Source organism: Taudactylus pleione, unplaced genomic scaffold (genome assembly GCF_031769625.1).
Source record: "Taudactylus pleione unplaced genomic scaffold, aTauple2 ptg000086l, whole genome shotgun sequence".
Lineage (NCBI taxonomy): Eukaryota > Metazoa > Chordata > Amphibia > Anura > Myobatrachidae > Taudactylus > Taudactylus pleione.
The window spans coordinates 27,299,164-27,321,730 of record NW_028284488.1 but is presented as its reverse complement, the minus strand read 5'-3'; the positions used below and the strand labels follow the sequence as shown (position 1 = coordinate 27,321,730).

At 41.4% G+C, this 22,567-nt stretch overlaps 1 protein-coding gene across 2 annotated transcripts in view; it reads right to left on the bottom strand.

Annotated features, from left to right (window-relative positions):
• Positions 1–22,567, bottom strand: part of PCLO (piccolo presynaptic cytomatrix protein) — a 345,027-nt gene that overhangs the window by 137,477 nt on the left and 184,983 nt on the right. For both annotated transcript variants that reach the window (XM_088468800.1, XM_088468802.1), the window contains 2 exons: positions 18,127–18,696; positions 40–4,750 (listed from right to left, as the gene is read on the bottom strand). In XM_088468800.1, coding sequence (XP_088324926.1) covers positions 40–4,750; positions 18,127–18,696 — 5,281 coding nt within the window. The remainder of the gene's footprint in view (positions 1–39; positions 4,751–18,126; positions 18,697–22,567) is intronic.

Genomic DNA, 22,567 nt, shown 5'->3' with positions numbered 1-22,567 from the left:
CACATTTTAAAGAAAGATTTGCTGGCACATCATACTGACCTGTAGTCATTTTCCCAGATGTAAGGTCTACAGCAACTTCAGCTAATCCAACTGGGTAATCAAAAGTATTTTTGCTTTTGTACAAAAAGAGTCCAGCTTCAGCTAAATTTGTGTCAGACATAGAAGGTTTCATACCCCCAACACTCCTAAATCCTGAAATCCCTGAACGGTCATATTGATAATGGTCATCTCTGTAGCCAAAACGGTCTTCAGGTAAAGTTGTAGATGGTTGGGAAATACAACTTCTTCCAAATGGTAATTTATATACCACATCACAACACACAGCTCTTCTGCCTGCAGTTAAGTCTACAGGTTTATCATCCGCCACTATTTCAGTAATTATTGCTGAAGTTGTTTCATCCACAGTTACCATTGTTCTAAGGGACTTTGTTGTGCTAAGATCAACTACCTCACTGTCTACAGATTCTTGAGAGATAGATATATCAATAGAGCCATTTGTTACACTACCTGAGGATACTGGGAATGGTTTTGCTGTTGACACTGCCACTGAATGTGCTGGAATACCAAAAGATAAGTTAATTGGCACTTCTGCTTCCATAGAAAATCCACCATTTTTCTCTTCAATCTGTCTAGAGGTTGTAAGCTTTAAAGGTGCAGTCATTGAATTTCCTAAATCAACAAGACTCTCCAAACTTGTTGTATAACTCGCAGTTGTTGAGCATGTCTTCACAGTAGCAGAATCACTAACCAATAATACAGAAGAAATGACTGGTGATTCAGTGCTCAGATTTACTATAGCAGGCTGGACAGCACTTATGGGTCGACTGAAAGCACAGTGAGCAGCAGATTGGCGTTTTGAGTCAACTGTTGTGGAAGAGAGATCCATGCAGCTATCAATCTGAAAATCTGCACTTTTATAATCTATCTTGCTCAATGTCCGTAGATCCATTATATTATTAGAATCAGTATGTTTTTTAATATGTTGTAATTGGCATTGCTCTGTCACTATTCTTTCTGTTGGAAAGGTATCTGGAATGCAAGTGAACTCAGAAACTGTGCTTTGAGGTAAAGAAAAAGTAGTCCTGGTAACTTCTGTTGTTATTTTTGATAAATTGTGCAGACTATCTGATTTTTGAGAAATTGGTACTTTTTCAGCTCTACTGAAGGGAGTGGTAGTAAACCCTGTGTCTGTGGTTTGTAAAATGTGTTCAATTATAGGTGCCTGTAGAGGCCAACATGTTGTTGTCTGAATTGAATCACTGTCTGTTGGAGTGCCAGGTTCAGATGGCAATGTAATAACCACGTAGGTTTCTAATGATGGTTTGGCTAACCTAGGTGAGGATTTATTAGAATGGGGAGAAAGAGGCGATGTAGGAGATGGTAACCTGCACTCTGTGGTTGGAATCAAGTTTAAAGTCATAGAGGTGGCTGAAGAATGTGTGGATGTCTTTTGTTGTGCTTCTGATTTCTTTTGCATAGCTATCATGTGTTCAGAAAGCACAGATTTTGTCACTTTCTGAGGCTTAAATCCTTCCATTGGTTTATGACTAAACACTAATCCAGCTGGAATTAAAGATGGCTTTGGAGGAACAGGTGGAGGTGGAGCATGGGGTTTGGAAATTGGAATAGAAATGATTTTTGATGATGGTACTTCTTGAACTCCTTCAGTCCTGGAAACAGATGGTGCAAATTTCGATTTTGTTGTTGCTGTTGTTGGAATTTTAGGCGCTGGCCTCTTTTTTGCTGGTTTAGGTGGGGTTGTTGGAGGCAATGGTGGTGGTGGGGGTGGAGGAGGAGGAGGAGGTGGTGGCAGAGCAGGAGTTGATGCTGTTAAAGGAACAGGAGAATCAGAAGTGCTTCTAAAGAAGGACATTACCTTTGATGTAACTGATGGAACTGTTGATATTACTGACTGCAATTTAGGGGCTGTGGTTATTGTATCTGTAACTGCTGTGGAAGTCACACTGTGTTTAGTTGACATGGGGCATTCAGGGGCAATTGGTGTTACATAGTTTCCTTGGGAACATGAGGCAGTAGGTAAACTGTCTAGTGGATATTGTTTACTCTTCTCTTCAGAATTTGGTCGGACTTCTGTTATATTTGAAGGTGCTGTAGTATACTGTTCAGTACCTAAAGATACTGGTTCAGTTTTGACACTTGTGTGTTGAACAATGTCAGGGACTGAAATTATTACATGATCAGCAGATGTATCAGTGACTATACAAGCTGTTACTTTTTGTGTAAATGGCAAATCGGTTACTGATACTATAGATTCTGAATTTATTGCAGGATCTTTTTCAGCATTGGAGGCACCTTTTTCATTTACAAATGCTTTAGCACTTTCAGAAGCAAAATTATCATTGACTTTTTGTGCTCCATAATTAATAACTGCATCATCTTCAAGTTCTTCTGCAGTAAAGTGCTGTGTTATTTTAACATCGGGAATAGAGATTGCATTAAGAGAAGATGATTCCATGAAATCAGTAGAATACAAATTTTCAGTTGTATGTGTGTACACAGTGGCAGAAGATAGAGAATCAATTTTCATGCTAAACTCATTTCTAGGTTGAGTCGGACTGGAGCCTGGTGTTAGCTGCATGTCTTCACTTTTAATAAGATCATACAATCCAGTAGTAGGATTATGGGATGGGCTTTCTTCAGTGTTATCCAAAATAATTATCTCATGTCTTTCTGGAACAATATATGAGCTTGAAACAATATCTTCTTGAGGCACAATGGAATGAAATGTGTCAGTTGTTACATCAATGCATATGCTCCCCATAGAATTATTTTTTAGCTCTTTTAATCTATGGTCAAACACATAATCTTGACCACTTAATATATTTGCATCTATGCTTTCATCATAGTTCTCTTCTACTAAAGATTCATAGATATAATCTTCAATTAACATCCCTCCATATAAAGGTTCTTTTTCAAAGACTTCATCTTTTTCTTTCTCACTGTGATATAATTTTGCTTTATAGAGAACTTCATATGTCTCCTCAGCACTTTTTAGAATTTGCTGACCATTCTTGTTTTCTGTTACAGCAACATTGGTAGTTACATCTGTAGGAGAATACAATGATACTGAAGTAGGCAACTTGTACACTTTTTGTACTTCTATTATCTTTTCAGGGCTTATTTCAAATCCTTCTGGTTCAGATTCAATACTAGGTGAATATTCAGAGCATGAGGATCTATGTAGTTCTTCCATTTCAGCAGCCTGACGCAATTCTTCTGTTGGAGAAGCATCTTCAATAGGAGAAAGATTACTTGGAGGCGTCTTTGGTCGCTCTCTTCTTCTTTGAGCTCTCAGTTCATCTTTGTCTTTTTTGGATTTTTTACTAGAACCTTTTCTTTGTTGCTGCTCAAATTCTCTTTGCTTTTCCTGTTCTTTTAAAAGTTCTTCCTCTTCTCTTAATTCTTCCTCTTCTGAAGAATCTTCAATAGTGGGAAGAACTGGTCCATGAGATCGATGCCTAGCCTTCCGCTGCTGTTTGCTTTCTCCAGACATTTTTTTGTGACTTGGGCTACTGTCACTGTCTTCATCCAGTGATGACACTGAAGTAGGTGATGTACCTGGAGTAAAACTTGAAGCATGGAGACTGGAAGACCTTTCCTCACGGGACCTGTCTTCTGGAGAATCTGTTAAACTTTCCATTTCCAACTCTGGTTCCTCAGAATAATACATGATAGCAGATGGTTTGCCAGAGTTTTCAGTGTATGTATTAGATATTGTGCTATTTAACTCTATAGTTTTAAATCTACGGAGTCCTCCACCTCCACTTACTGAAAGCTCTTCATTTTCTTGACTTTTAGTTTCTCTGAATTTTGGCTCTGGACTTTCATCATACGTTTCCTCATCTTCATCCTCTTCATCATCATCATCATGCCATGAATGTCGTCTTATTCCATCCTCATCATAACTTGCACTGCTTTTTTTGGTTAATCTCTTGCATTTTGCAGTTACAGCTTTTGATTTAGTTTCTTTCTTCTGACTTTCAATAACACTAATTTCTTTTAATTTTGTTCTTATAAATTCCTCATCTTCAGATCCGGATGCATCCTCATCAGCACTCATTTCAATTATCTGCTTGCGGATAAAGTCTTCATCATCTCCAGATCCTTGACTATCATTTTGTTTGAAGTCATCACTACTTGATGATCCATTGCTAGTTCTTCTTTTCCTTTGTGGAACAGGTGAATTTTCACTCTCACTGCTGTCATCTAGTGAATCATGCCGTCTGCGTGTCACATCTTTAGCTGGACTTGCACCATCCTTTTGAATGTTCCGCAAAGAAAAACCTTTTTTACTATTTTCTTCCAATGTCTCTTCATCTTCTTCCTGGATATCTTCAAGCTCATCCTCTTCTGAACTATAAGATTCTGGTGCGATGGGTAATATCTTAGTTTTTGGTCTTTCTTGTGTCTGTCCAGCATATTTTCCATACAAATCATTATTCTTTCTCAGCTTTTCATCAGCAAGAACACTTGTTTGTGCTTCTAAAATTGACAAAACTGTACTTTCCAACTTTGCTAAATCTGAAGGACTTGAGGGACTGCTCTCATGTGAAAAGGAATCTTTTTTAGTTGCTTCTTTATTCAAATCTTTTTCATCACTTGGTATTAGACTTGGTATTTCTCCAAGTGAACCAGATATACCATCTGATGAATAGCCTGTATCACTTAGACCTTGTGGGCTTTTCTGTTGCTGAGAATTTGAAGTGTCTGATTTGTCATCTTCTTTCTCCTAAAAAACAGAAAACAAAATGAAAGTTTCCATGTACCAAGCAGTTAATAATATCCAATAACGGACTCCACATCTATAGTATTATTAACTTTAATATGTTATGCAAAAGCAGCATGCTTATAATCACCAATTAAACATACTTTTTTTTAAAAAGGCTCTAAAAGTAATATTTCTACATGGTCTCTGAACATTCCATCTAAAATTGTCTGTTCTATAGATACAGAAGTCCTACTCTGCTCTATATAATAACTCACAATAATTAGAAAAATGTTTTGTTTTGACGCCCAACTAAGAATTCCATGATTACTTTCTGTAGGAATTGAATAATTTGATCTCCTACATGTAATCCACAACAATTCCCAAAATCAATTTTCTATATGATCTCTATAATCTGATCGATTACTTTTGGGGGTAAATTTACTATATGGTGCTTTTCAAAGAGGCCTCATTCAATACAAAACACACCTGGTTTTGTTTTGACTATAAATGCCCCTTTAAATCCAGTGCCTGAAACCGGCAAAAAAACAACGGCTTTGAAAACCGGCACATTCTGTAGTAAATTTAGCCTATGGTCTTGTTCTTCCTTTTATTTTTTCAGTTTCGCTTTCTCATAATATATCTTCAAGTTGTTATGCTCTGCACAAAATTGAGGTGAACAGATGATCAATGCACACAAAGGGCTAGAGTTAGGAGTGAATCCAGCTATAGACTACAAATTTGTACCTCGGCAAACCATCTTGTAATGCACAGGTTACACACTTCCTTTGCATGCAGTGAAAATAGTGCCTGCTTTTGCATGTAGCACACACTTACTGAGTAGCTTTATTTTAGCATTGGGACTTAGGGGTATGTTTACTAAAGTGAGAGTTTTTAAAAGTGGAGATGTTGCCCATAGTAACCAATCAGATTCTAGCTATCATCTTCTAGGAGGTGTTAGACAAATGTTTAGCATCAGATTGGTTGCTAAGGGCAACATATCCACTTGTAAAAACCCTCACTTTTTAAATATATACACCTTAAAGTTAAACTACAGTAGGACATTCCATCCACTCAACTAAATTTGCAAAGGTGTATAATTGCATTATTGACTGGATTTATCCTTACTTTACATGAGTATTTATCAAGAAAGTTTAGGAGGCCAAGAACACAATTTCTAAAATAATGTCTATACCAGATATTCTTATTTACATGTTTATGTATCAGAATACTGGTGTACAGCTGATAAGCAAGTAACAAGCAGGAACATACAGTACTAGTGTAACAAAAAACAATTGCCTAGCTTTAAAGAAATGGTCTGTGAATAATCAAAACAGCAAATAATAATTGGCACAGCAAACAGAGATAAAAAAGAGGCAATCATTTTCTTGCTTCATTATTTGTTTCATTATTGGCTAAACAGCTTCTACAAATCTGATAAGGAAAGCTCAAGGATGGTCTTAGTAGGGTGCTGTACTCTTTTTAGTACAATAGGGGCTAGATTACTATGGTATGAAAAAGACAATCCCCAATCATTCTCAATAATAGTAATTCACAGTTTTTATTTAATTACAAAATGGAGACAACAGCAGCCTTGCAACAGAGGAGCCGGCACAGAGCAGCACTCTGACTAAGGACAGGTAAGTATAAGACTATACGGGTGCAGGGTGTGCAGTGTGGGCCCCCCTGGACCCTGCACCCATTATAGATATGCCCTGCATATTGGGCCAGGCATTTGCCAGGTCAAGGGGTTCCTCCCCCCTCCCCTTACACTGACCACACATTCTTTTCCCTGGGGCACGTAAGAGTGTGTCCCAAGTCAGACATTCTCCCACTACTCATGTCTGACTCTGGACAGATTTGGTAGAACTATAATTTGGATCTACATTTATATAGGTGAAGTTCTAGTCTTATGGGTAAGTCCTTAGTTGACTATAAGACCTATATATACACGACCCCACCAGACACATAACCTGAGTTCTTGGGCCTTTGGAATTTCCCCATCTTTTATACTCTATAAAATTTTGCATGAGAATTGTATGCTCCATAGATGCTAACCCCCCCATTCCTAATCCCTCTTCACCCACCTTAACTTTTCCTACCTCCCCTTGTGTTCTCTTCTTTCATCTTCTAAGATTTCATCACCCTTCTTCTTGTTCATAATATTATAGCATGTATGCTATATTCCGTTATTAAATATGACTTCACTCCAGAATGATTACTGCTCTGTATTTGTGCTCTGGATTCAGAATGATTACTGCTCTGTATTTGTGCTCTGGATTCAGAGTGAAATATCTGCATTGTTTGTATGCATTTTAATGTTTCAATAAAAACAGAATTAAAAAAACAAAAACAAAACATGCTAAAAAAGGAAAAACTGGGTCAATATAGATCACATATTTGATCTCCCATTTAACTATAGTAATGTCTAGGGTTGCCTCCAGAGACCCAGGTCCTGATATTGGGGTGGCACGGCTAAACAATTGGGAACATGGTTATGTTCAATTGTAAATGGCGGTCAGGATCCAGTGCTCAGAATTTCGGTGCCAGAATCCCGACACTAGTCAGAATCCCAGCGCCAGCATCTTGACCTCGATGGTAAGTATTAGGATTAGGGGGAGGATTATGTTTAGGGTTAGAATTAGGCAATAGGGGGAGGGTTAGGGTTAGGATATATGGGGGGGAGGGTTAGGGTTAGTCTGCCGGGAGGGAGTGTTAGGTTTAGGTTCAGGCTACGGGGGGAGGGTTAGGTTTAGGGGTATGGTTACTGTAGGGTCCGGGTTAGTGTTAGGATACAAAAAGGAATTAGGTGTGCTGATCAACCAGCTAATATATACCCTAATCTGACAGGCTGCTCTCACAGCAAATTCTGCATCCTGCTAAAAACAAACAAAGTATGCCAACACCTAGAGGTAAGTATTCTAACACTAAGTACACAGAGGTGGAACGCTAGTCTGAATAAATTACCATGATATAAATAAAATATTTATTATAGGAAAGATTAATTACATACATATAATCTGGTGCAGTAATTACATCCAGGGCAGTAAATAGGGCATCTTGTGGTAATAGACTCCTCCCGCATGCTTGTGTGATCCTCTGCTGGGTCCGAGGATGCAACAGGGGTGTAGAGAGCTGGCCTGAGAAGCAAGGAGCGTAGCCTAATCATGGGAGGCCCCCGTCAGGGGAAAAACATTTCTTCAGCACCATGCGCTGGGGAGAAGGCGCTGTAAGCCCCTCAGCCCGTCGCAAATCATGGGGGGACGCAATCACTCCTCCCGACAGGTAGAGAAGAGGAGACTGCAGCCCAGCATACAGCAGCATGTAATGGGCTGCTGAAAGGTAAGTGGGAGGAGGGGGTAGCTTTGGACCCGAGCTCCTCCAACAAGCCCGGGCCTGGGTAATTGGCCATCTGAGCAACCCTAAGGTAACTCAAAATAGATGTATCACATCTGTAGCTGAGGAAGAAAATCTATGTTGGAAGACACAGACACTGACCTTGGTGCTCCCAAAAAACGGTGGCAGCACTCCCCCATTTTCAGGAATACCACCCCGTCCCTGCCTCCATATGGCCACAGCCTGTTAATCAGACTCAGCTTAGGGAGCATTGCGTGTGACAATGCAGGACCCTTTCCGCATATGCGCATAATGAGTCATGCACATCTGCGTAGGCCTCCCGTCATCGGAGTTGTACACAAACTATAGGAGAGAAAAGTGCAAATTAGTTGGGAAAACAAAATACTTAGAACTAAGCATATAGGAACGCAGTTGCTAATATGCACACAATTGGCCGATTGTTGCGTACTGCGCATGTGTATGGATCGCAGTACGCGTGCATGAACCAGCCACTGTGATCGGGACTGCGATCGCAGTGACTATACAGACCCATCACAGAGTGATTGACAGGAAGTGCCGTTTGTAGGTGGTAACGGGAAGGGGGTGGTCAGCCGAACGCAGGCGTGCCAGTGCGTTTGAGCGCCGTTGCATGGGCATGCATACATTATCCACTGCGATGCCCTACGCAGCCTGAGGCCTGATAGCGTGCATGGAAGCTAGCAATTTCTGAGTAGAGTCAGGGCTTATGCAAGTGTGCGTGAGGCTGCGATGGTACTCGATAGTACCGATGGCTTTGTAGTCTTGCTAAACATTACGGATGTGTGTAAGGTAAAGTGGGGGTCCTTATGTAGTGCAGTGGTGGCATTGTGATCGCAATGAATTAGCATACTATCGCAGTTGAACTGCATGCGTAATTGCTACAGCAGTTGCGTTCCGTAGTGAATTAGGCCCATAGTTATTTTGGGTCTTAATAATTTGAGGATTGCTATGGATATGACTAATTTTATCATTTAAATGTGCGTTGAAATTAATTATACTGTAGATAAACAGATAGAGAAGCTAAAATGTCAAATGTAGTATGCAGTGGTTAGGGCTCGATGATAATTACATATTGTTCAGAAGCATAGAGGATATTTGTCATATCTTAGAAACACATAAAATGGAGAAGTTGCTCATAGCAAACAACCAGCCTCTAAATGTCATTTTTCTAGCACAGTCTGTAAAATGATAACAGCTGATTGATTGGTATGGGCAACTTCTCCACTTTATCTCTCTCAAATATTTGATAAACCTCCCCCATAGTTTCCAGGAGTGCTGAACATTTGTCCAACCACTGTAGTAATGGCAGAAAAGTGATAAGAGAGTATGTGAATTGCTGAGCTAGGGGTCTATGTACTAAGCCTTGGAGATAGATAAAGTGGATGGAGATAAAGTACCAACCAATCAGTTCCTAAATGTCACTTTACAGGCTGTGTTTAAAAAAATGATATTTAGGAGCTGATTGGTTGTTACTTTATTTTCATACACTTTATCACTCTCCAAGGCTTAATACATAGACCCCCTAGTTTTAATCACCCATTCATTTTAAACAATATAAACTAGAGACAGAACTCATATCTTTGGCAGATTACAACCTCCTTATAGAGTGCTTCAATCACCATAATGCACAGATGGGAACTTTTATATATAAGTTCCAATCTGTGCGTTATTGTAATTGAAGCACTCTATACCTGTTCAGGAAAATGCCATCTAATTTCTTTAACAAAACTCAATCCAAAAGTTAAATTGTAATCTTGATTGGAGTTCAGTAAAAACTTTACTTCACTCTAGCAAACCTATGTAGTATTACTGAAGCTGGAATGCAGTGTCCTGCTGCTCTGGCTGGTCTCCAGATATTCCTAGTGGACTGGCACTGCTCTTGTCTGTGCTGCACTAAAAGCTCTAATGGATTGGGAGTGATAATACTGTGGTCTGTTCAATACAGAACATCAGTAGCAGCATAATATAGAGCAGTGCTAGCTCATGAAAGGTATTTGTGGAAACTGTTGGTGTGGGGCTGGGTGCCGTGGGAGTGGCAAGGTGCCGCCAGCCACGGTCCAGGTCCGCTGGTAAAGTCAGTGTAGTGCGGACTGCAGTGAGTGTGGTCTGCACTACACAGTAACACACACATCGTCGCCAGCGCTGGGTAGTACATTCGCACTACCCGTCGGCAGTTTGTGTGTTTCAGCAGCCAATGAGAGTCAGACAGACTCTCATTGTCTGCCGCGCCCACTGCCGTAGGTGGGCTGGAGCTCACTCATGAGCTCCACCTTCCGGCTCCTGCAGTGGGTGATGGGAGAGACGTTATGACGTCTCTCCCATAGTACCGAGCGGGAGGACAGAAGAGTGGACAGCAGCGGGCGTGGCAGGAGCGGGGATTCAGCTAAGTGTTTTGTGTATGTATGTCTGTGTGTGGGTGTTATGTAAGGGGCACTACTGGCTGGAGGCACTGTATAGGGGGCTCCATATCACTACTGGGGGCACTGAATAGGGAGGACCACTATTGGGACACTGTATAAGGGGCACTGTATAGGGGGATCACTACTGGGGGCACTACTAAGGGCCTGCATAAGAGGGACCACAACTTGGGGCATTGCATACTGGGGCTACTGTATAAGTGTCACGGATGGTTGCGGACTTGGACCCGGAGTGGGATCAGGAGCGGATTTATGAACAGTCTTCTGGAAATGGAAGGACGCTGGTTTGGGAGGAGTACTACTAATGAGTGGCCTGTTAGATAATGAGTGATTCAGATGACCGTTTACCCAGGAATGCACGTGGGTACCAACTATAGGTAACTGGATAGCCGGAGGGGACGCTGATGTCGTGGACTTTAGCAGGGATCCCAACTGGAAGCGAAAGCCAGGAGAAGCGCTGCTGCACACAGAGGTATAACGCTGATAGCTGGAACCTGAAGCAAGCAGAGTCGTAACGGCAAATTGGACTGGAAACACACCAAAGGAGCACACAGAACTAGCACCCAGCATGAGCTGGGAATAACGTTGCATTGGCAATGAAAGGACTGAAGATCAGCCCTTAAATACCCAGAAGAAGTGCAGGATTGGTTCCTAGGACTCCCGGAATGCTCTGCCTGGATTGGCTGGAATGTGTCACATGATGAAATCCAAGATGGCAGCACCCCTGTAGCTCTGCAGCGCTGCCAAACCTGACCCAGACTCACAACAAGCATTCAGGACAGTATGTCTCCAGAACCCCCTGGCATGCAGCGCAGATCTCCAAGTGCCCGCACCTCCTCCAGCGGGACCCAGCCATAACGTCCGGACAGGTAAGGTCCGGTGCCCCCAACCACACACAGCCCTGGTCGTGACAATAAGGAGTACTACTGGGGGCCTGCATAAGGGGGACCCCTACTGGGGGTACTGCATTAGGGGCACTACTGGGGGCCTGCATAAGGGGGACCACTACTGGAGTCACTGCATAGGGGGACTGTATAAGGGGCATTGTATAAGGGTGCACTACTGGAGGCACTGTATAAAGGGCACTACTGGGGGCACTGCATAAGGGTGCTCTACTGGGTGCACTGTATAAGGGGCACTGCTACTGGGGACATTGCATAAGGGGCACTACTACTGGGGCCTTAAGTTGCATATGGAATGGAAATTAATATTCCCAGAGTCATGAGAAAGGGTGTCTGTGTCAAGTTGACACGCCCAATTTTTCATCTTGCCCTGGGCTCCAAATACCCAAGTTATGCCACTGGTAGTTCTTCTTTACTTTTAAATTACAGAAGACTAAAATGAATTGAAGAAAGAATTTGATAAGAATTGTATTTTCTTTAAAAATCTCATTTGAGATTCATGCTCTGCTAATAATAATTATCAGTTAGCAAACTTATCAATAATATGTTAGCATCCAGATTATATTTGTATTATTTGAGGATAAAGTGGCTATGTTATCATTGGTTTTAATATCTACTCTTGTGTATGTATTTTAAGGACCGCATTTCCCTTTACGCAATGTACTATTGTGTAAATGCTGCTCAACTGATGCTTTCTAGTACCCATATAATCTATTTTAAGAACCATCTTTTTACATGGCTTGATAGAATCTTACATGATGTTAATGCCGTCACATTTTGACGACACAAAGCATGATTACAGTATGGATTTACCTATAAAGCAGAACTAATTAGTACAGTATAAAATACAAAAAAAATTCAACAATTGTGTATACAAATATTAAATTTAATGTGAAAAGTATGAACAATAAGATAGTAGAAATAATTTCAAATTATTTTAAAAATGTTTAAAAATCATCATGTTTATAGGTAAGGCCAGCTCTGACCAGTTTTGTATCATAGGCAAGATCTTAGCTTGTGCCATAACTTCTCAACTCACCTATCCCTCCCAAACTAGATGCCACCACAAAGCAGCATTGCACAATCATCTTACTCTGGGTGAAAGGAAAAAATTTAGCTAGAGCCCATTAAATTGCAGCCAATTCCATGTATCAATGTAAAATAGGGATGGCCATCGAACATTCGATGATCATAATCATCAATGGTTTATGCCCGATGTTGAATGCTTTTACCATAGATGGGGTAGAACCAGATGGTTTGCCTCCATCGATGGCACAGCATAAGGAGCAAAGCTCCGCCCAACACCAGTGAAGCCCCGCAACCAAGTTCTGATTGGCCCATGAGCCAGTCTGTCAAAGAACAGGGATGAACATCAGTTGGTGAAACGATCGATGGTCATGCACTGCATAGTTGGTAACCATCGTTGGCCACTTGATATATCACCATCGATGGTAACCATCAATTGTAGCCACACTGATGGCCATCCCTAATGTAAAATATGAATTCACTGCGCAATTGACTCAATTCTCCTCCTTCTAACTCGCTACCTTGTCTTCCTGACCGGACTGCACCATTAGCCTGGCTACACCACCCCTTCCTCATCCCATCTACCTTTTCTTCCCTAAAAGCCTCCCTCCTCATCCAGGCCTGCCTGTGTCCTATTCCCAGCTCAGCCTTCCCAACCTCTGGACCTGATGCTTCCTCTTCTCTACCCCCATTCCTTCTCTTCACAGCTCACTTGTGTCCTCCTCCGGACTGCTTACCTCCTCTTCTCGACCTGCTTCCCTTATCCACCCGTCTCTGCCTCTCTTCTTCCTGCACTCTTAGCCTGCTCAGCACCACATATTTGAAGAGTGATGATTGATTGTCACCCTTCTTTTCATCTGATCACAGCTCTGTGGCTCCCCCATCTTCATCATCTGGTGCACAAGCCCCAAGTACACAAACACCCCTCCCCACCTTAGTTGCGCCTATGCCCAGTGCCTTCTGGTGCCAAGAGCATTTTAAATACATTTATGAAACTTTTAAAAATTATGAGATACAATTACTTGTCTTGCCAGACACATAAATAAAACCTGTCAAATAAAATACTTAAGCACTAATTCCTCAAAATAGCATTTCATCAGCATTTATTAAAGCACATGAATTATATTTAAACCTTTCTATGGTGCACAGTTTTTGAACTAAACCGAATCACATTGGATACACAGGACCATAACACATTAATCGGGCACACATAACTGGTTACATATTCTATTGACGTCATTGACTATTTACTATAATTTACGCCAATAGATATAATTGAATTAGGTCAACATACAATAACAAACATAGAATAAGCAAAAACGTTGGAGTGTATTGGCTTGTAAATAAAAATATTAGCTCTTGTTGGCTTGAAACAAACTATGCAATTATAAAGTGAAGTAATAAGTAAACCATAAAACACTAAGGGGTCTGTTTACTAAGCAGTGCTAGGAGACAGGGTGAAAAGTGATAAGGTGCCAGCCAATCAGCTCCCAACTGTCATTTTTCAAACACAGCTTGTGACATGGCAGTTAGGAGCTGATTGGCTGGCACCCTATCACTTTTTACTCGGTCTCCTAAGACTGCTTAGTAAATAGACCCCTAAGATAGTTTGTAACAAATGTACACAGCTCTCAAATCAACATAATATACTTTTTGGCCTCAATGTTGAGGTTTTCAAATTTGCTCATCCCCTCAGCCAAATATTGCTGTGCATTTTTTATATTTTAGTGCTCTTGTGTTTTAGTTTTTCAACACTTCCTCTTCTTCTGTCCCTCAAAATGAATTGTCTTTTCTTTACTATATTATGTTTCCCTTAGTGGCGCATATCTATATTACATCTATATTGTTCACCTAATTGTATACATTCAGTAGAATGTTAATAAGCGTAAAAACATGTAAACAAAATTATAAATATATTAAGTCAAATGAAACTTGACTTATATATTGAGCACAATAAGCTCAATATGCTCTTGACTGAAAAATGGTTTTAGCCCAATTAGGCACTGTATTTCTGAGGCTTAGCACAGACTGGTTGTTTTTAGCTAAATTAATTATTTGCTTCTGATGTAAAGTGGTTTGCACATCAATATAAACCCAAGCAATACTAGATATTAACAAAAAACAGCAAATAACTAAGACATTTACTTTTATGAAATTTAAATAACTATTCTGTCTTTGTGCTCTATGGTAAATAAATGTATTCTAATACAGTAAACTGACGATTGCATTATCAAAGTCAGATGCCTACTCTTTATCGCTCATTCAGTTATGTGTGTGATCATATGACATTTAAATATTTTTCTCTACATTTACTCAAGAATTCTTGTTTTGATGATATGTTTAATCTACGGCATCCAACTGGGAGAACTGTAAAGTACCTAACAATATATATATATATATATTATAAGGGCAAGGTCGTGCCCTTATATTAAGACTGAATGGAAAAAAATTAAATTCTCCCATAGAAAATTCCTGAGGGGGGAGGGGGGGGGCATGGTGTTTAATGGGCTACACCTCCAGAGCTATTGGAGGTACTGAGCTGAAATTGGCATGAATCAGCAGAACTGTAGCTCGGTGCTAGGATTAATCTGAAGCTCCAATTTCAGTTTTTTCGGCCACTCTCAATTAGAACCACTTTTCTGCTGTAGTCTATGGGGTTTTTTTTTTGGAAAGGCATCAATCAGGGTACAGGACGAATATAGACTTGGGGTTTGTTTTATTAGGTAGTTCTTGTTCCAGTGTAGGGCTTTTTGAGGTTCAGGTAATTGAGAAAGTTAAAGTTTTTCAACTATTACCTCACAAATACCCCTTATATAGATAGGGAGCTTCAACCTGCTGCGCAGCCTCAGTAGGTGACTTCCTGCAGGGGTGTACTCACTGTGGCTTCACTTGGGTGCACAAAGATGGCTGTCCTTTGCGGGTGTTAGTGGGGGCTGGGACCTGGCATAGATAGCGGGCGTTAGCAGCGACGGGGACTCGACGAGGGTACGGGCAGTAGCAGCGGTGGTGCGGGAGTTTGCGGTAGCAGCAGGACCCGGCAGCGGTGCGGGCATTAGTGGCGGGACCCAGTGGCGGTGCAGGCATTAGCGGCGGGACCCAATGGTGGTGCGGGCGTTGACGGCGGAGCTGTGTTGGCGGCAGGCCTGGATCCAAGAGGATCCAGTCCCTGCCAGCCATTCTGTAGAGTTCAGCAGCGGTGCCCATTTCAAAAATAGCGCTTCAGCGCCATTTTTTTATTTCACACAGAATCTATCGTACACGATCTAATGATTTGCATATTCATTACATCATGTGCGAAAGCAGACAGATGTAGGCTTGGATCAGGGAGATCCGTAATGCCTGCATCTGTGTATAAAAAAATAAACACAGATGCACGGATGGGATCAGTGAGATCCGTCTGTGCTGCTGTGTTTAAAAAAATTAAAACCTGTGTAAAAATAAAAGTAAACGGCGTGGCCTTCTCCCCAAAAGAACAACCAGTACCGGGCTTTGGAGACCCAGTGCTGGTTGTGCTAAATACAGGGGACAAACGATGTAGGGGTCCCCTGTATTAAGCACAACCAGCAACAGGCTTTTCAGAACCAGCCCTGGTTGCCAAAGTACAGGGAACAAACAACATAGGGATCTCCTGTATTTAGCGCAACCAACACTGGGCTCTAAACCAGTCCTGGTTTTGGAAATACAGGGGAAAAAATGCGTATGGTACCCCTGTAAATTCCAGAACCAGACCGGCCAGGGATAGCTACGGGCTATCAGCCAAGGCCTGAGGTGCCCTGGAGAATGGGACCCTTTATTGGGGGGCCACCAGCTCCTTAAGGATCCCTGGCCAGGGCTTACTAGTGGTCAGGGGTAATGCTTTGGCTGGGGGACCCAGTGAAAGGACTCCCCTGGCTGTGGCATTACCCTCCCTGCTAGAAAGGGTCCGGTGCTGGTTCTGGTATATACAGGGTAACCCTACTAATTTTTTCCCTGCATTTCCAGAACCAGGACTGGCTCAGAGCCCAGTGCTGGTTGCGCTGAATACAGGGGACCCCTATGTCGTTTGTCCTCTGTATTTTCAACCAGGACCGGTAGTGTAAAGCCCGAGGCTGGCTGTGCTTTGGAGGGGGGGCACCTTACACAATCAACCTGGCACCCACTGCCCAGGGGTGCTGGAGATAGCCCGGGGCTATCAGCCTAGGCCTGGGGTGCCCAGCTCTCCAGGGATCCCTGGCCTGGGCTGACTAGTAATTAAAAGTAATGCTTTGGCTGGGGGACCCTGTGAAAGGGCTCCCCCGACTGTGGCATTACTCCCCACTAGAAAAAGTTTGGTGCTGGTTATGGATACTACAGGGGACCCCTACTCTTTTTGTCCCCTGTATTTCCAAAACCAGGACTGGCTCTGAAAAGCCTGATGCTGGTTGGGCTAATTGCAGGGGACCCCTATGCTTTTTGTCCCCTGTATTTTCACAGCCTGGACCAGCAGTGAAAAGCCTGGGGCTGGTTGTGCTTTGGGGGGTGGGGGCATGTCATTGTTTCTTCTTATATTACACGTATTCAAATTTTTAACAGATTGATGGATCTCACTGATACGTCCATGCATCTGTGTCTTATTGATTTGATTTTCTCAGGTGCATGCCCAGTGCCAGTGAGCCCCTCTGTCACCTGCTGATACCCCTGTGCACTGTCCCACACCCCTGCTGCTGCCACTGTCCCACACCCCTGCTGCTGCCACTGACCTGCACACCTGCAGCTCGCCCTCACAGCCCTCTCTCCCTCTGCACCCCCAAAACATCTCCTGTGTGCTGTCCCCTCCTCCACCTGCGCTACTGTACCATTTTGTTGCCCTTCTCCCCTACAGGTGGCCCAGTTTGCTCCTCCAAACCCTGATGGTTAATTAATTATAAAAAAGCTATGAAATTCCATAGACAAAAAATCTTATGGTTTCACATGTCCCATTAAGGCTTCTTAGACACGATCTAAAATTTCACAAAACCTACTGAATTTCTGCCACTCAAACTCAAAGCAATGAAATTCCGATCATTAAGGCTGATGCCTTAATGGACGTACTCCTTGCGCAATACAGATATGGTATGCCATCACACCCTGTGGTTAACTGCAGATTCAGCACTCTCGTAGAGTTAGATTGCTGTTACTCGCAATATGGTGAAGCTGCTAATTCACACAATTGTGTGCTCATTGGAATACACACATGCAGTCTATGCAACTACCCATTCATACCCATGCCGGTTAGCATACCAACCAACAAAGTGTCGATATTCTAACCCTGTCGGAATGCCGGCATCAGGATTCTGCCCGCCGGGATCCCGAATGCTGGCATCCCGCACCCATCCCATTTCTAAAGGTTGCCAACAGTTGTGAAAAAAATAAGTGGCGCTGTTGACATATCGTTATTGAACAACATAGATTAGTGGAGAATTGCTGGTCTGTACCAGTCTGAGATTATGGTCAAAAGCTTTGAGATGTAAATAAAAATGGAGGAAATGTAGCTGTGGGATTACACTGGGACAGAATATGTACAGGTATTTAGAACAGTTCATTAATGTACGTAGTAATATCTATTTTATATTTAAGTTGAAATAAGAAGTAATATCAATGCTATGAGGTAACAATATGTCTGCTTACTTAAAAGAAATTATTATATATATTATACTGTGTTTATATTAAAGATATTACTTACAGTTTTTTCTTTTCCAATTTCATGCTCCATCAGCTGGTTTGCTTCGGCTTTAATTCTAATGTCACTTGTTCCTTCAGTTTCCTTCAAAGCTATTGCTGAAAGGTCAATCATTAAATCTTGCTTTGGAATTACTTTTTCTTTATAGTGCAAAGGGTCTGCCAAGCTCTGTGTAGGCGCCAGTGCAAGATCTTTTGTAGCATCTTGGTTATTTTCTTTCTGCAATATCTTTTCAGCTATGAGGGCTAATGGTGCACCAGCGTCTTTACTTACTGCTGGAATTTTGTCTAAGAGCTTCACGTCTTTACCTTCTTGCCTATTATCATTCATTTGTCTATCACTGATTTTTCCTTCTGGAATTTTTGGAATTTCTTTTTGTATAACTTGTTCATTTGTTTTATCATTCGATTTCAAACTCGGTGTTGAAGGTTTTTGTTTTTCTTCTGCTAGAACAGGATGCTTTGGTGATGACTTAGAAGACAGTCCTAATGAAGGCGGCATCTTGCTTATTTCCCCAAGTTGTCCTGAGATTGCTCTTTGTGTCTGACAGTTTAAGCACAGCCACTCTGCAACCTGTAAAAGTAACAGTGAGAATTTTTTTTTATAGTTATTAGAATATTAATTATTTGCACAATATTTTTTTTACAATAGAATTATTAACATTATTAAATTATCTACAGTATGCTGCTTCTTGATACAGAACATTTTAACTAATACATGGTGTTTAATTATAGTGTAGAATGTCACAGTGATTGTGTAACATCTTCAACAGTTATAGGGCCTGATTCAGCAAGAATCGCAGTTGCTAATACGCACGCAATCGGCCGATTGTCGCGTTCTGCTCATGCATATGCATCGCAGTGCAAGTGCACAAACTAGCTATTGCGATGGGGACTGCAATCGCAGAGGCTACGCAGACCCCTCGCAGAGTGATTGACAGGAAGCACTGTTTGTCGGTGGTGACGTGGGGGTGGTCAGAGAAATGCAGGCATGCCGTTGCAGGGGCGTGCATAAATTAGCCACTGTGATGCCATACGCAGTATGAGGTCTCATAGCATGCGTGGTTGTTAGCAATTTCTGAGTAAGGTCAGGGCTTGTGCAAGAGTGTGTGAGGCTGTGATAGTACTTGATTGTACCTATAGTTTTCGCTATTCTGCTAAACATTACGGATGTGTGTAAGGTAAAGTGGGTGTCCTTATGTTGTGCTGAGTTTGCATTGCGATCGCAATGGATTAGCTTGCTATCGAAGTTGAACTGCGTGTGTACGCAATATTGTGATCCGTAGTGAGTCAGGCCCATAGTCACTGCTTTCTTGTCAAGTATTTCCATCCTAAAATCACTGCCAAAATAAATGATACCTACAAACAATGGAATCAGTTCTCTTCTATTAGTTGCTTTGGCTACCCAGAGAAGAGCCATATATGCATGGTTGGGCATAGTAAAAATAATGGCATTCCACTCATCAGTTAGTAACATGTACTATTTCCTCTGAGTGCTCCAATTTCCTCCTGCTGTGCATATTAGTAAGTTAACTAGCTTCTGACAAAAATGGACCCTAACCTAGTATATAGTATGTGTGTTTTTGTGTGGTCGGGAATTCGGATAGGAAGTTAGAATGGGTAGAGAATAATGTGAATTATTCCAAATTCTCCATAAAACAATAAAGCGTAATATGATGGTGTTGTACAAAAAATGACAGGGATAAAAAATAATGTCATATACAGTAAAACACACATTATTATTTACTAACATTAATTAATCTGCACTTTTTATCCGCACTCAGGGCCTGATTCAGAGATGTACGCTAACCCGATGGTTAGCGATCTCCGATGTTTGGAGGACTGCGCATGGGCAGGTGTACTGCGCATGTGCAGCCCTCCGACTGCGAGCCCGATTGCAGTGTGTACCAAGCGCAGCCTGATTGACAGGCTGCAGCGTTTGGGAGGCAGAGCGGGGGCGTTCCCTGTTTTATGGGAGGGATGAGGCCAGGGTCTGCGTGGGTGCATGCAGACTTCCTGGCCTTGCAAGCTGCCAGGACCCGGCCAGGCTGCGGGCCAGTGGAGCGCAATTGTTGTTACTGTTTCGATGATGACCGATGGTGACCCCAGGCTGTGACCTGGGTCGCAGCGCTGGGATCCCGCAAATGCAGCAAGGAGGTGTGTGACACCTCCTTCTGCATTTGCATTTTAAATGGATGCATTTACACAGCCACTTGTGTGCAGCTTTGCAATTCCGTCCATCTATGAATCAGGCCCTGTATCCGATGCTGCGTTAGACTGCATTACCATATCAGCACAGACGGAATAGCTAAGCTGCTTGCGAGCAGCTTAGCTATTCCGTCTGAAGCTGAATCAGGGCCTCAATAAGTGTTCCTTGGTAACCACACTGATACAGGCATATCCAAGTATTATTTGTGTGGAGGACATAAAGACTGCATACTGCTCATTTATCTGACTTCATATACTAACTATACAGATTCAATACCCTGGTAATAGAATCTTTAGAATTGGATGTACAGTTGGACCAGACCAGTTGTCTCATTACATTGTGTTATGGCATATCATTGATACTGTAATATATGCTGTTCATAATGTTCATTTGGTTTTGCAGATTTCTCCCTTGAAACCAAATTTCAGTTTGCTGCAGAAAGCTATTACTATTTCTGTGACTGTTATTGGGGTGACTCTTGCCTCTCTGTGGCGGCAAGTCTCTCTGCAGCAGCATAAAATACAGCACCCAGAAGGATACCTATCAAGGTAAGTGTATCTTAAGCCAAGGCCTCATTGCCTTTATACTCTGAGCCTCATAAACAGTTCATGTTACTATTATATATCACTAGTGTGTAATACAAGCCAGAAATGATGTAATAGGGAGTATATTAAGAAAGGCTGATATTTATAAAAATAATATATTTGAACACCTTTTTTCAAATATATATAATACCAGAGGGTAAGCAAGGACAGCAATATAAAGTAGCACCAGTGTTTGTATGAATTTTATAAAAAATAGCTTAATTTACAGCTCAAATTTTAATTGTACTTGACCATGTCATACATTTTTTAATGGAAATCCATCTATTTATTTAGCATTTAATGTTTTAAATTATATATATATATTTAGGGATGGTTCTTTGCGGTTCTTTGCTGTTTTGACTTGGAAATTTAAATCAGCAATAAAATTTAGTGCAAAAGGTTGTGTGTTATACAGTTAATATTAATGCCGCTTTAAATTTTCAGGTCAAACCCGTTGAGAAGCAGCAGCTTTAAAAAGCCAGTGCTTCATAAATCTAGCCCTTAGTTCTCTTTGTCATTTTAACTATTATACATATGAGAATGTCATACACAAGAGTACTGTGTTGCCTTCAGTTTCCATGAAGTTGGGTCCAACTAACTACACAGGTAACAATGATTAATTATCTTCTAAGGTTAAGATGTGTTACTGTCTAGTTCTAGGTACATTTTGCCTTATTTCATGTAAAAGATAATACAATGGCAATTAAAAGTGAGATTAATATAAATTTTTGGAACATTGCAGAATTACTTTTTTTAAAATATTCATCATATGTATTTTTCTTCAGGAAGCAAGCATATAATAATTTCATCTCTATTGTAAGTATAATTGAATGGTAATTCTAGTTCTACTCATATTTTTATAGACTCTGAAAGCCACACAGTTAAATGACCTACTGTTACCATGGCATCACCCTTGGATGCTTTGGTCGAGCTTTGTGAAAATTAGTTGACTGAAAATAATGTTGGTATATGCATATATAAGCAAATGGATATATTTCACTGGGTTAAATTAAGGATTCTCCCTCTTTGTAGGCTTTCAATCATGTATGTACTGTACTCAGTAAAGTGTAGGTAACAGAGGACAATGTCACCACTTTTTTCTCTAAGTAGAAAAATAGAAATAAGCAAGAATCCAATCAATTAAGCTGTAAATAAGATGAACATTTAAGGGTAAGCCTTTGCTGCAGATGATTTGTCATCCGCATGTACTGTACATTAAAACTGCAGACAATGAGTGGGACTCGTTTCCCCCCTGTGAGGGGGGCTAAAAAAACTAAAGGTTTCTACCTTCCCCATCTGTTCAGATGACCAGTGGGGACATGCAGGCAGCTGGCACAAAGTTCCTGGAGGTGCTGTCGTGGTGCACATGTGTGCTGTTAATGTAATAACAAAAAATAATTAATAAGTTGGGGGTAGGGACTTTAAGTCCCTCTGTCTCATCCACTGTGTAATATAGAAAGATGTTGGCACCCTCATTTGAAAGAGGGTAGTCCCCTTTTTAAAACATTGTGCCCCTCTAAAAATGTATGCCTGGTGATCTGTGTGACCACCAAGCACTAACCAATACATTACAGAAAAATCATGGAGTAAAGGGATGGGGGATAATCTTCCCCCAACCTGGCAATCATAAAATAAGGGGCACACACATTTGG